The sequence below is a fragment of the Dendrobates tinctorius genome, unplaced genomic scaffold (genome assembly GCF_039654945.1).
Source record: "Dendrobates tinctorius isolate UK_male_01 unplaced genomic scaffold, ASM3965494v1 ptg000028l, whole genome shotgun sequence".
Lineage (NCBI taxonomy): Eukaryota > Metazoa > Chordata > Amphibia > Anura > Dendrobatidae > Dendrobates > Dendrobates tinctorius.
Window position 1 is genome coordinate 3668004 of NW_027361696.1, and position 13611 is coordinate 3681614.

The window sequence follows — 13611 nt, forward strand, 5'->3', positions numbered from 1 at the left end:
GCCAAATAATTCTCTTCCCGCCCAATGGCAGATATGACTGAACGGAGAGGCTCCATCCAGAAATGTCTGATCCTGATAAACTTGTTTAGGAGCTTTAGGTCCAGAATGGGCCTGATGGCCCCATCTTTTTTGGGCACCGTGAACAGATTGGAGTAGAACCCCTGATATTTTTCGTTCTCCGGTACGGGAACAATGACTCCGCTGTGCTGGAGTAATTTTATGGCTTTGAATAGAGCCCCTGCTCGGGCGATTACTTTTGGAGGACGGGAAAGAAAAAACCGTCTTGGGGGTTATTTGATGAATTCTATCTTGTACCCCAAGGACACCAGCTCCGTTACCCATTTGTCATGTGAGACGGAGAGCCAGGTGTGGCGAAACCAAAGCAGGCGGCCGCCTACCTTGCTGAAGTCGTCTTGAGATTGCCTCGAGCCATTTGGCTGCAGATCTCTGGGACCTAGGTCCTCTAGATCTGGGCTGGTGGGTACGCATTCTCCCCAATGGGTTGGATCCATATGAGACCTGCCAGTTCCTGTCCTGGCTGGGACGACCTGAAGCGGCGGGATTGGTCGCTGCAGGCCACCAGGGGTTGCAAAAGGCCAGAAACCGTGTCTGAGGCTGGTGGCGAAACGGTTGCTTAATGCTTTGTTGAGGGAGGAAACTGCTCTTTCCACCTGTGGAATCAGAGATGAGCTGATCCAACTTCTCCCCGAACAGACGACAGCTCTGATAAGGCAAGGAAGTCAGGGATTTCTTGGAAGTTGTGTCTGCCCGCTATGTCCTCAACCATAAAGCCCTCCTAATGGAGATCGCATTCGCCGCAGCGAGAGCCGCGCAGTTGGCCGCATCCAAAGATGCATTAATTAGGTAGTCCCTGGCCAAAGTGATCTGGTTTGAGATCTCTGATACCTCTGCTGGTAGGTCCATACCATGCAGAGCTCTGTTCAATGATTCTGACCACGCCATCATGGCCTTTGCTACCCAGGTTGCCGCAAATGAGGGGGAGAGTGCTGAACCTGATGCCTCAAATACTGAGCGAGCTAGCTCATAGAGATGAGACGGTCAGTGGGTTCCTTGACAGAGGACCCACTAGGTAAGGATAACAGGGTCCTAGAGGCCAAGCGCGACACGGGTGGATCTACCGTTGGGGACTCTGCCCATTTCTTACGGAGATCAGAGGCAAACGGATACCTCACTGTTTGTCGGGCCGCTCTCTGTGTTGTTGTACTATGTCCTCAAACTCTGGGTGAGACTAAACACTATGCGGCCGCTTTACTCGTTTAAATGAGACCTTGTGACCTGAGGCCAAGGTGGAATCATCTTCGATCCCAAGGGTCTGGTTGACGGCCTCAATGAGACTGTCAATTGTTTCCCGGTATTCTGAAGTACCTGAATCAAGCGGCTCATCCGAGTCGTAATCTGAGCTCCCGTTAACGACCCTTGGTGAAGGTGAGCGAGAGGCCGAACTTATGGATGCTGAAGCACCAGATGGACCGGGAGACGCTGTGTGGGTTAGTCCCCCCCCCCTCCCCCCGAGTCTCCCTGGAGTGAGAGCGGCCACTGCAGGCCGGAGGCTCCTGTGAGGTGGAGGACCTCTCTAACACAGGCGAGCTGCTATCCCTGCCCCTATCTGTGGTCCGAAGGGACTCGATTGCTCTAGTAAGCGATGCCATGGACTACGACAGAGACAAAGCCCATTCCGGGGGGCTCGGTACACTGACCTTGGTCGCAAAGGAGGGTTCCTGGGCATGTTCGGAATCACAGGCTTTGCAAATCTGCTTGGTTTGCGCCCGTGGGAAGGCGGACTGACAGGAGGTGCACGCAACATATGAGAAAGTGTGTGCCTTAGTGTTGTGAGTTCATTTTCCCCTTCACCATTGAGGTCTGATGAACTCCCTCTTCTGGTGAAGGAAGGTAGTGAGGCTGATTACCAAGCACCTGAGCAGGATGATGATGACTGGGTGACTGGAATTGCTGACTGAATATAAGGCAGCTGACGCCCTTCTGCCTGGCTGGTGATTTCTCTGAGGGATTCTAGGAGACCAGTCAGATTCCTGCTCCTCAAAAGCTAAGTTTTCTGCTCAGCTTTTTGCATTTGTGTTTTGGTTTTGTTTTGCCTTGTTTTTCTGGATTTCTGCCATTCCCTGCTGGGGTGAGCTGAATTCCTTTTTGCTCTGTCTTCAGAAAATACCTGAGTACTGATATAGTCTTTTTGAAGCCTAGCGTCTTCAGGGCTTTTTTCCCTATCAGTCTGTTGGCTCTTGTTTTGACAGGGTTTTGGCGGATTGCAGACAGCAGCTTTTCTATCCTGTCCTATTTTGTTAGCTTGGGCCCCATCATTTGCTCAGCCTATCTTTCTATCTGTGTGAGTGTTTTTTCATCTTGCCTCACCGTCATTATATGTTGGGGGCTGCCTATTGCTTTGGGTTCTGCTCTGGGGCAGTTTAGATTTCCCTTTCTGTCTTTAGGCTATTTAGTTCTCCGGCTGTGAACGAGGGGTCTAGGGCACCGTAGGAACCCCCCACGGCTACTGCTAGTTGTTGTTGATAGGTTCAGGGGTCTGCAATCCGATAGCTGCCAACTTCTCTGGTTTTCTTGACTTAGCTAGTATTTCTGTTTTTGCCTCCTACGGTGACTCATTCATAACACCTTAGCTTTTCTGGACATGCTGGCTGCTAAGTGATATGCCAAAGTCCAAAAAGCAGCTTAGCCTCTGGAAAACACAGATGTGGCCTTCCTCCAAAGGCAGCACTTACCCCAGTCCTGTGTTCCTCGTCCTGGATCTGTCAGACGTCCAGCCCACCGCCCAGCTGTTCCTTCTTTAAAAAACAGTGCTCTTCGGCATGTGGGCGAGCCTCCGGGACGTCATGGGGCGGAACTTCCGTCCGCGGCCTAGTCCCTGGCAGAAGCCGGGGGACTAAATGTTGCCGTCCGCCCGAGGCCCCGATGGGCGGGTCCATCGGAAGTGGCTGCGTCACGGGGGGCGGGACTTCCGCCCGCGGCCTAGCTCCGGGAAAAGCCGGGGACTAAAATTCCGGCGTGCGCCTGGACTCAGGGCGGGACCGCCGGACATCGGGCCAGGAGCCTGCGCCACCAGCTGCCACTCTATGTGGCGCACCCAGTGAGCCCGGGGATGCCTAAGAACGGCGCCAGGAGCGCCGACCACGTGGGGTCCACAGGAGCCCTCCCAGCCCACCTCCTTCCACACCTCACCCCTCGACGTCCATCTTCATCCTCAGGTTGGGGGGGGGGGTGGAGTGGGACCGAAAAAAAGTTTTAAGGACGGTGCATGCACCCTAGCTCCATCTTCCCTTATAGGGGATGAGGAGAGGGACCGTCCACCACCTTCCATCACCGCTCTCTGGCATTGTTGATGCAGTGGGGGCTGCACCGACTGTTTGCAGGCCTCTGCACAGCCTAGGGTTTCACTACCTTAGGGTGGTCAGGGCTCAGTCTGGCATCATGTCCCACGTAGTGGGAAAGGCTACGTGGAGGCGACACTCGCACGTGCTCGCCGGTTGTTGGTTTGGGGAAATCGGACCCTTTCAATAGGATCCATTGCCCCTGTCTTATCTTCATGGAAAAAATGACAGTCTGGAAAAAAAGACCAGACGTGTGCCTCCAATGGACACTAAGCAAAAACTGATTCCTCGCAACCGGGGCGAGGGTGTATATGGCGGAGGAGGAGCTAACCACTTTTTTTCCCACTTAGTGTCAGCCTCCAGGCCGCAGTAGCATACACCCAGAGTACCTGTGTCCCCCATTGAGGCGAAGGAGAAATGCACCAAGTCAATGATATTTTAGAAATCTCATTTACTTTGCAGCTATTGTAAAATGCTGGGGGGGGTGTTTACACTGAAGAACACACCCAAAAAAAGCAGCAAAAACACAACATGTGAATGAACTCTCAATTATGGTATGTGCACACGTTGCGGATTGGGCTCAGGAATTTCCTGAGCGGATTCTTTCTCACTTGTCAGAATGCGCAGGTCAAAATCCCAGAGTCTTTATGCGGATTTGGCCTGCGTTTTTACACCTGCGAATTTCTATAATGAAAATGGGTGTAAAAACGCTGCGGAATCTGCACAAAAAATTGACATGCTGCGGAAAATAAACCACTGTGGCTTCCGTGCGGAATTTTCCACAGCATGTGCTGCACAGCAATTTTTTTTCTTTCCATTGGTTAACATTGTTTGTCACACACTTGCGGATCTGCAGCGATTTCGCACGGAAAATCCACTGCGGATCCGCAACAAATCCGCAACGTGTACACACACTCTTAGGTGAACCTCACTGAATGTGGCTCATCTATTAACGGCCCCTACTCTGCACTCGCCACATGGAAGCCCTCGGTTAGCCTGCCAGTGCTCCTCTGGAGACCACTCTCCTCGGGGGTCGCACTGTACATGCATCGTCGCAGTCGCCATCGAGAGCCAGAGGAGCATTAGACACACAACTCACTTTTTGACGTTCTTGACTTTCATGCTTGCGGTGTGACTGCAGGATCTCGTCGGGAGTTCTGTGGCAATGGGAATCTCTCCAGGAACCGGAACGTCAGCTCCTCGCGCCTGCCAGGAAGAAGAAACCGCGCCATTAGAAACTACTTAATATCTGCTAATTAACAGACAAGCACTTGTGGTTTTGGAAAAAAGCCAACACCAGGAGAGATTATGGCTGAGATGGGACGAAGCCATCGTGTGTCACGTGGTTAAAGGGTGATCAATAAGATGCATAATCACAAAAGAATCAAGATCAACCCCGACCCATGATTGCTGCTCCGGCCAGCACCGTGGGCAGCTCCTACATGGTATATTCCATCTGCAGGACCTGACTGTACACCAAGCTACACTGCCCTGACGTGCACCGCTCCGCACCTGTCCTCAGGTGCAACATTATCAGCTCATTAATGGGTGAACATGACACAGAAAAAAAATATTAAATCCAGTACTGCAAAAGTGTGAACAGCCAGCAGCCAAGTAATGCAGACGTGGAATGAAGCACGGGGCTCCTGATTACTGCCCACGCTGTGTCAAGTCACCGCGCTTTAGGGAAGGACCCCACCGGAGTGGGGGCACCGTCCTCTTTGTTGTTTGAGACGAGGGTGTGAACATTAATGGTCGTTCACAGGTAAAAACATTAAGTCTAAAAAACATATAATCAAACCATGTGACTGATGAAACGATAATGATATAATGGGAGGTTGCTGCGCTTCTGCAGAAAAATCCTTTAAAAAAAAAAATTTGTGAGTAAAACTTTTGAAATTTGAATCTTTTTATTTCTTCCCATTTATGACACAGAATATTTTCCAAAAACCTTGTGTGAACATACCCTGATGTATTCCCAACAGCATATATAATATGTACAGTACATGTATACATAGTTCTTTATGAAGATCACTGAAAGTGGAAATGGATTATAATGGTTCAGTAATAAGGGAAGCCACGATAGCCCCAAGTGCGAAAACTGATGAACACCCGTCCATTGCACCGCTCATGGTAGAAAACGAGAGCAAGTCAGTGGTGATGACTCGCCAGCAGGAGGCAGCAGACCTCTATCAGATCAGTGTGACAGGCTGCAGTGAGACGTTCGCTCAATGAGTTCCTACGGGGAGAGTCTGGAGGCTCAAGTGCAGATATTAGGTCTGCGGACTTTCTCATCAATAGGAAACATGCAAATGCTCAGCCAAGCTGAGGAGATCGCAGACGGCTTCTCATCTTACTATCGACGCTGAAGTCACCTTGGTGAGCTTCAATCCAGGGCTGAACTTACAATGGACATTTGTATATTTACAGGCCCCACCATCATCCTCCATTGCTACAGCTGAACTTACAATTTCCCCCAGTTGGAAATTTGTTTTTTAATAACATTTCCAATTTTGTTACGGTTTGCAATAAATCAATGAAATAAAAAGAATGTGAATATCTGAACCCAATATAACTAGTCTTTCTCCAGATTCACCACACGCTATCTCAGAATTATTCCTCCATTCATGACCAGTGACTTTAGTACTTAGAGCCCCTTAGCTGTTATGATCTGCAACCCCTCTGGCTGTTGTGACCTGCTGCACAGCTGATGAACAGGAAAACAGCACTTTCTGTAGTGCTCCAGAGGAATTTTAGCCCAATCCTTATGGCAATGGCCTCCAGGTCACCAATATTAGGTTTAGTCAAGACTAAATAGCTGGGGATGAGGCTCGTCAGAAGTAGAGTTGAGCAAATTTGTTCGGATTCGGTTGCCGAATCTGAATTTGCCATATTCGTGACGAATGTATGTTTGATGATCGGTTCCCAACATAATTGGTAATTTCTTCTCCCATTGACTCTAATGACGTTCTGCTGTGTTAGACGAATATTGCAAAAACAATATTCGCTGCCCAACAAATTCGGAACCAAATCCGAACAAATTCACTCAATTCTAGCCAGAAGCCTCTGATCTCAGTGACTACAGTCACCAGTACAGTGAGAGATGCTTTAATCGCAAGGCGGGGGTTAAGTCGTGGTATTCAGCATCTTGGCTCTGATTGGACTTCAAGTTCCAAAACCTCAGGAAACACATTTTCGAGGCTCTGATGGAAATCTTTAGCGACTGAATTGTCAAAGAATAAGCAAGCCAAAAAGCGAAGATACAGAGTTCGGGGGCCGCCACAGTGTAAACCACCACAGTACGGCGGAGCGAGCCCAGAGATGAAAATATAAAGAGGGGTCACTAACACCATAGCGCAGAGCAAAGGCCGATATCAGCATCCTCTTATTATAGTCCAGAGCAACCACCGAAACCTGGCTCACCCCCTCTGACAGCCTCTCCAGCTGCACTTTCATATTCCACCTTTCCCACACACCCCGCCCCAGCAGCAAACATGGCGGAGGAGTTGGTTTTCTACTGTCAGATAACTGCTCCTTCACCAACATCCCACTTCCACGCTTTGTTACCCTCCCTTCCTTTGAGGTAAACTCTGTGCACATCTACTCCCCCACCAACCTCCAACTGGCTGTCATTTACCACCCTCCAGGGCCAGCCACCACCTTCTTTGACCACTTCACCACCTGGCTACTTCATCTCCTCTCCGATGACATCCCCACTATCATCATGGGCGACTTCAACATACCCATTGACACATCCCACTCAGCTGTCACTACTTCTATCTCTCACTTCCTCCTTCGGCCTCACTCAATGGTCTTCTGCAGCCACTCACAAAGATGAGTGAACCTGCCCTAAAAAAAGTCACCAATGACCTACCGACTGCCAAAGCAACACTACTCTGTCCTCCGCCTTTGACACAGTAGACCACTCCTTATTACTACAGACCCTCTCATCTATTGGCATTATTGACTTGGCCCTATTTTGGATCGCACATACCTAACAGACCGGATAGTCAGTGTCTCAAACTCACACACCACCTCCTCACCTCGCTCCCTATCTGTCGGAGTCAAGCAAGGTTCAGTCCTATGGCCCCTGGTCTTCTCCATTTACACCTTTGGCCTGGGACAGCTCATAGAATCTCACGGCTTTCAGCATCACCTCTATGCTGATGACACAGATCTACCTCTCTGGACCAGATATCACCTCCCTACTAACCAAAATCCCAGAATGTCTGTCAGCTATTTCATTCTTCTCCGATAGATTTCTAAAACTTAACATGGACAAAACAGAATTCATCATCTTTCCCCCATCTCACTCGACTCCCCCAACAGACCTATCCATTAAAGCAAATGGCTGCTCACTATCAGCAGTCCCACAAGCTCTTGGGGTAATCCTCGACTCTGATCTCTCCTTCAAACCATGTATCCAAGCTCTTTAAACTTCCTGCCGACTTCAACTCAAAAATATTTCCCGGATCCGTACATTCCTCAACGTAGAATCTGCAAAACTCTAGTGCATGCCCTCTTCTCCCGCCTTAACTACTACAACCTCCTACTTTGTGGCCTCCCCTCTTGCACCCCTCCTACCTATCCTAAACTCTGCTGCCCGACTAATCCACCTGTCCCCCCGCTATTCCCCAGCCTCTCCTCTCTGTCAATCCTTTCACTGGCTCCCTTTTACCTAGAGACTCCAGTTCAAAAACCTAACCATGGCATACAAAGCCATCCACAACCTGTGTCCTCCATACATCTGTGACCTCGTATTTTGGTACTTACCTATAAACAAAACCTCCAATGCTCACAAAATCTCCTTCTCTACTCCTCTCTTATCTCCTCTTCCCACAGTTGCATACAAGCTTTCTCTCGTGTATCCACCCTACTCTGGAACCCTCTACCCCAACATACCACACTCTTGTCTACCGTGGAAACCTTCAAAAGGAACCTGAAGACTCACCTCTTCCAACAAGCATACAACCAACCTGCAGTAACCATCGATCCACTGGACCACTGCACTTCATTACAGTCCAGAGCAGTGGCCTTCATTCCAATCCAGAGCAGTGGCCTTCATTACAGTTCAGAGCAGCGGCCTTCATTACAGTTCAAAGCAGCAGCTGGTATCAGCGACCTCCTATTACAGTCCAGTGGAGCAGCCAATATCAGCGACATTCTATTACAGTCCAGAGCAGCAGCCGATATCAGCAACCTCTTATTACAGTCAAGAGCCAATATCAGTGACCTCTTATTATAGTCAGAGCAACGTCAGAAATCAGCGCCCTCTTATTACAGTCCAGAGGAACGGCCGATATCAGTGTCCTCTTATTACAGTCCAGAGCAATGGCCAATATCTGAATCCTCTTATTACAGTCCAGAGCAACAACAGATATCAGAGTCATCTTATTACAGTCCAGAGCAACATCATATCAGCGTCCTCTTATTACAGTCCAGAGCAGATATCAGCGACCTTTTATTACAGTCCAGCGCAACGGCCAATATCACTGACCTCTTATGACAGTACAGAGCAACGTCAGATATCAGGGCCCTCTTATTAGAGTCCAGAAGAACGGACGATATCAGCATCCTTTTATTACAGTCCAGAGCAACAGCCAATATCAGAACCTCTTATTACAGTCCAGAGCAGCAGCCTTCATTACAGTCCAGAGCAGCAGCCGGTATCAGCGACCTCCTATTACAGTCCAGAGCAGCAGCCGATATCAGCGACCCCCTATTACAGTCCAGAGCAGCAGCCGATATTAGAGACCTCTTATTACAGTCCAGAGCAGTAGCCAATATCATTGACCTCTTATTACAGTTCAGAGCCGATATCAGCGTCCTCTTATTTCAATTCAGAGCAATAGTCGATATCAGCATCCTCTTATTACAGTCCAGAGCTGCTATCAGTGACCTCTTATTAAAGTCCAGAGCAGCAGTCAATATCAGCGACCTCTTATTAATTAAATGATCATCAGTAATGCTGCATTTGTGGCTAGTGAATATAGGGGACATGTAGCCTCCTTGGTATTATTTGTGGAGGCGGCAGATTTCCCTCACGAACATAATGTACAATTTGCGTGAACAGATCTCTGGACCATTATAGTCTGTGGCTTCGGGTTTACTGTCACCATAAAGACATTCAAATACAGTAACACAATATGACAGGCACGGCACAGGACGGAGCCCACACCATTAAGACCTTCTCAGCGTCACCATAAACAGCTCCTGATGCCAATAAAAGCATATACAAACCCATGGTGTGTGAACTGCGGCATTATCACCCTCCAACACAAGCATCGCCCGTCCCACCTACCAATAAACCACACAGGGCGGAGGAAACGCTAATTATATAATCACAACAAATAAAGGACGGCGAGCGCAGAGATGAGAGACACAAACACACAAGAACCACAACACCCAACCGGGAATACTACTCATGCATCATCATAAAACATTACACACAGAACATTACAACTCCCAACATCAAACAATCCCAAATCAGGTCTGCCTCTGTGAAAATGTAAAGAAAACCAGAATAATGTCTTACGTGTTATCGCACAGAACAGATTGAACGCTTGATAAATTACTTCATTTAGAAACCAATGGCGGAGACACATCTCAAGAGTATTGACAGGATAACAAAAGGTTGGAAAAGAAAGCGGTGCTAATGAAAAACAGCCGGAGGGTCAATTCACATAACTGTGTGTGAGAGAGGCAGAGTCTCTCCTAAGCAAAAATAGTCAGAGGTGACCTATCTGTGAACTGCGGCTAAAAACAGTGGAACGATTTCAGAAAAGTGAATATCTCCCATCTACAGCATAAATGCCCCCCAAAAGATTCTGAGAAATCCATGTGCACAAGGGTAGGCAGCCAACGGTCAGTATTAGAGGCTCGTGATCTAATGGTCCTCAGGCCTACTGAATAAATCTAGGCATGAATCGTTGCATGGGCTCAGGAATTATCCAGAAATCATTGTCTGTAAACAATCTACAAATGTAACAGAAAGCTGCATCATGCAACGAAAAAGCCGTATATCAGCACAATACAGAAATGCTGCAGTCTTCTCGGGCCACAAATCATTAATAATGGATGAAGACAAAATGGAAAACTGTTATGTTGTCAGAGGAAGCAATGTGAAATCCTTAAAGGAAACCAAAGACGCAGTGTCTTGCAGTCTCAGAAGTAGAGGCACCACCCAGCTTGTTATGGAGAGAGAGGGACCACCCAGTTTGTTATGGAGGAGAGGGACCACCCAGCTTGTTATGGAGGAGAGGGACCACCCATCTTGTTATGGAGAAGAGAGAGGGACAAGCAAGCTTGTTACGGAGGAGAGAGAGGGACCACCCAGCTTATTACGGAGGAGAGAGAGGGATCATCCAGATTGTTATGGAGGAGAAAGTAGGACCACCCATCTTGTTATGGAGAAGAGAGAGGGACAAGCAAGCTTGTTACGGAGGAGAGAGAGGGACCACCCAGCTTGTTACGGAGGAGAGAGAGGGGTCATCCAGCATGTTATGGAAAAGGGAGGATCATCCAGCATGTTATGGAGGAGAGGGACCATCCAACTATGAGCAAAGAGAGGGACCATCCAGCTTGTTATGGAGGAGTGGGACCATGCCAGCTTGTTATGGAGGAGATATGCGCGATACAACGCAAGTACAATGGGGTGGGGGCAGGGACACGGGCCGTGCACAAATGCTTTTTGATGCCACCACCCACTTCTAAATGCGGTAATATCTGTTCTCTGTGTCAGATCACTTTGCGGGTTATAGTTAATTTAGTGAAAAAATGTATAATTGGTGGAGAAACGTTGAAGTTGATGGACCAAGGTCTTATTTCAACTTATGTAACTACTAGCTGAAGAGCCAGGCATTTTGCAAGGGCATAGTAACTAACTGTGGTTAGTTATAACAAATTATAATGATTATATTGCTGCACATAAATTGTCACTGTATGTCATCTCCTCTTGTATATAGTGTATACCCGTGTGTCATCTCCTCCTGTATGTGTAACAGGCCCTTAACACCATAGAAATGATAAGAATAATAGGCCTCTTTTACCACAACTGTCTACAAGGAAAACTGCTGCTCATAGGAACCAATCACAGCTCAGCTTTCAAACAGCTCTGGTGAAATGAAAGATGCTTAGTGATTGGTTGCTATGGGCAACAGGCAGTGCAACCTGTTGTGGTCAAGAAGATGTGCCTATGATATAGTAAATACAGTGCCTACAAGTAGTATTCAACCCCCTGCAGATTTAGCAGGTTTACACATTCGGAATTAACTTGGCATTGTGACATTTGGACTGTAGATCAGCCTGGAAGTGTGAAATGCACTGCAGCAAAAAAGAATGTTATTTCTTTGTTTAATTTTTTTTAAAATTGTGAAAAGTTTATTCAGAGGGTCATTTATTATTCAACCCCTCAAACCACCAGAATTCTGTTTGGTTCCCCTAAAGTATTAAGAAGTATTTCAGGCACAAAGAACAATGAGCTTCACATGTTTGGATTAATTATCTCTTTTTCCAGCCTTTTCTGACTATTTAAGACCCTCCCCAAACTTGTGAACAGCACTCATACATGGTCAACATGGGAAAGACAAAGGAGCATTCCAAGGCCATCAGAGACAAGATCGTGGAGGGTCACAAGGCTGGCAAGGGGTACAAAACCCTTTCCAAGGAGTTGGGCCTACCTGTCTCCACTGTTGGGAGCATCATCCGGAAGTGGAAGGCTTATGGAACTACCGTTAGCCTTCCACGGCCTGGACAGCCTTTGAAAGTTTCCTCCCGTGCCGAGGCCAGGCTTGTCCGAAGAGTCAAGGCTAACCCAAGGACAACAAGGAAGGAGCTCCGGGAAGATCTCATGGCAGTGGGGACATTGGTTTCAGTCAATACCATAAGTAACGTACTCCACCGCAATGGTCTCCGTTCCAGACGAGCCCGTAAGGTACCTTTACTTTCAAAGCGTCATGTCAAGGCTCGTCTACAGTTTGCTCATGATCACTTGGAGGACTCTGAGACAGACTGGTTCAAGGTTCTCTGGTCTGATGAGACCAAGATCGAGATCTTTGGTGCCAACCACACACGTGACGTTTGGAGACTGGATGGCACTGCATACGACCCCAAGAATACCATCCCTACAGTCAAGCATGGTGGTGGCAGCATCATGCTGTGTGGCTGTTTCTCAGCCAAGGGGCCTGGCCATATGGTCCGCATCCATGGGAAGATGGATAGCACGGCCTACCTGGAGATTTTGGCCAAGAACCTCCGCTCCTCCATCAAGGATCTTAAGATGGGTAGTCATTTCATCTTCCAACAAGACAACGACCCAAAGCACACAGCCAACAAAACCAAGGCCTGGTTCAAGAGACAAAAAATCAAGGTGTTGGAGTGGCCTAGTCAGTCTCCTGACCTTAACCCAATTGAAAACTTGTGGAAGGAGCTCAAGATTAAAGTCCACATGAGACACCCAAAGAACCTAGATAACTTGGAGAAGATCTGCATGGAGGAGTGGGCCAAGATAACTCCAGAGACCTGTGCCGGCCTGATCAGGTCTTATAAAAGACGATTATTAGCTGTAATTGCAAACAAGGGTTATTCCACAAAATATTAAACCTAGGGGTTGAATAATAATTGACCCACACTTGTATGTTTAAAATTTATTAAAATTTAACTGAGCAACATAACTTTTTGGTTTGTAAGATTTATGCATCTGTTAATTATTAATCTTGCTCTTGTGTGAAGTTTGAAGGCTCTAACTTATTTGCATCTTACCAAACCTGCTAAATCTGCAGGGGGTTGAATACTACTTGTAGGCACTGTATATATACAGTGGGGAAAAAAAGTATTTAGTCAGTCAGCAATAGTGCAAGTTCCACCACTTAAAAAGATGAGAGGCGTCTGTAATTTACATCATAGGTAGACCTCAACTATGGGAGACAAACTGAGAAAAAAAAATCCAGAAAATCACATTGTCTGTTTTTTTTTCATTTTATTTGCATATTATGGTGGAAAATAAGTATTTGGTCAGAAACAAGCAATCAAGATTTCTGGCTCTCACAGACCTGTAACTTCTTCTTTAAGAGTCTCCTCTTTCCTCCACTCATTACCTGTAGTAATGGCACCTGTTTAAACTTGTTATCAGTATAAAAAGACACCTGTGCACACCCTCAAACAGTCTGACTCCAAACTCCACTATGGTGAAGACCAAAGAGCTGTCAAAGGACACCAGAAACAAAATTGTAGCCCTGCACCAGGCTGGGAAGAC

General features: G+C 47.5%; 1 protein-coding gene across 12 annotated transcripts in view; it reads right to left on the reverse strand.

Moving 5' to 3' along the window:
- Positions 1-13611, reverse strand: part of ARHGAP32 (Rho GTPase activating protein 32) — a 236089-nt gene that overhangs the window by 86009 nt on the left and 136469 nt on the right. For all 12 annotated transcript variants that reach the window (XM_073570013.1, XM_073570012.1, XM_073570006.1 and 9 more), the window contains one exon: positions 4459-4565. In XM_073570013.1, coding sequence (XP_073426114.1) covers positions 4459-4565 — 107 coding nt within the window. The remainder of the gene's footprint in view (positions 1-4458; positions 4566-13611) is intronic.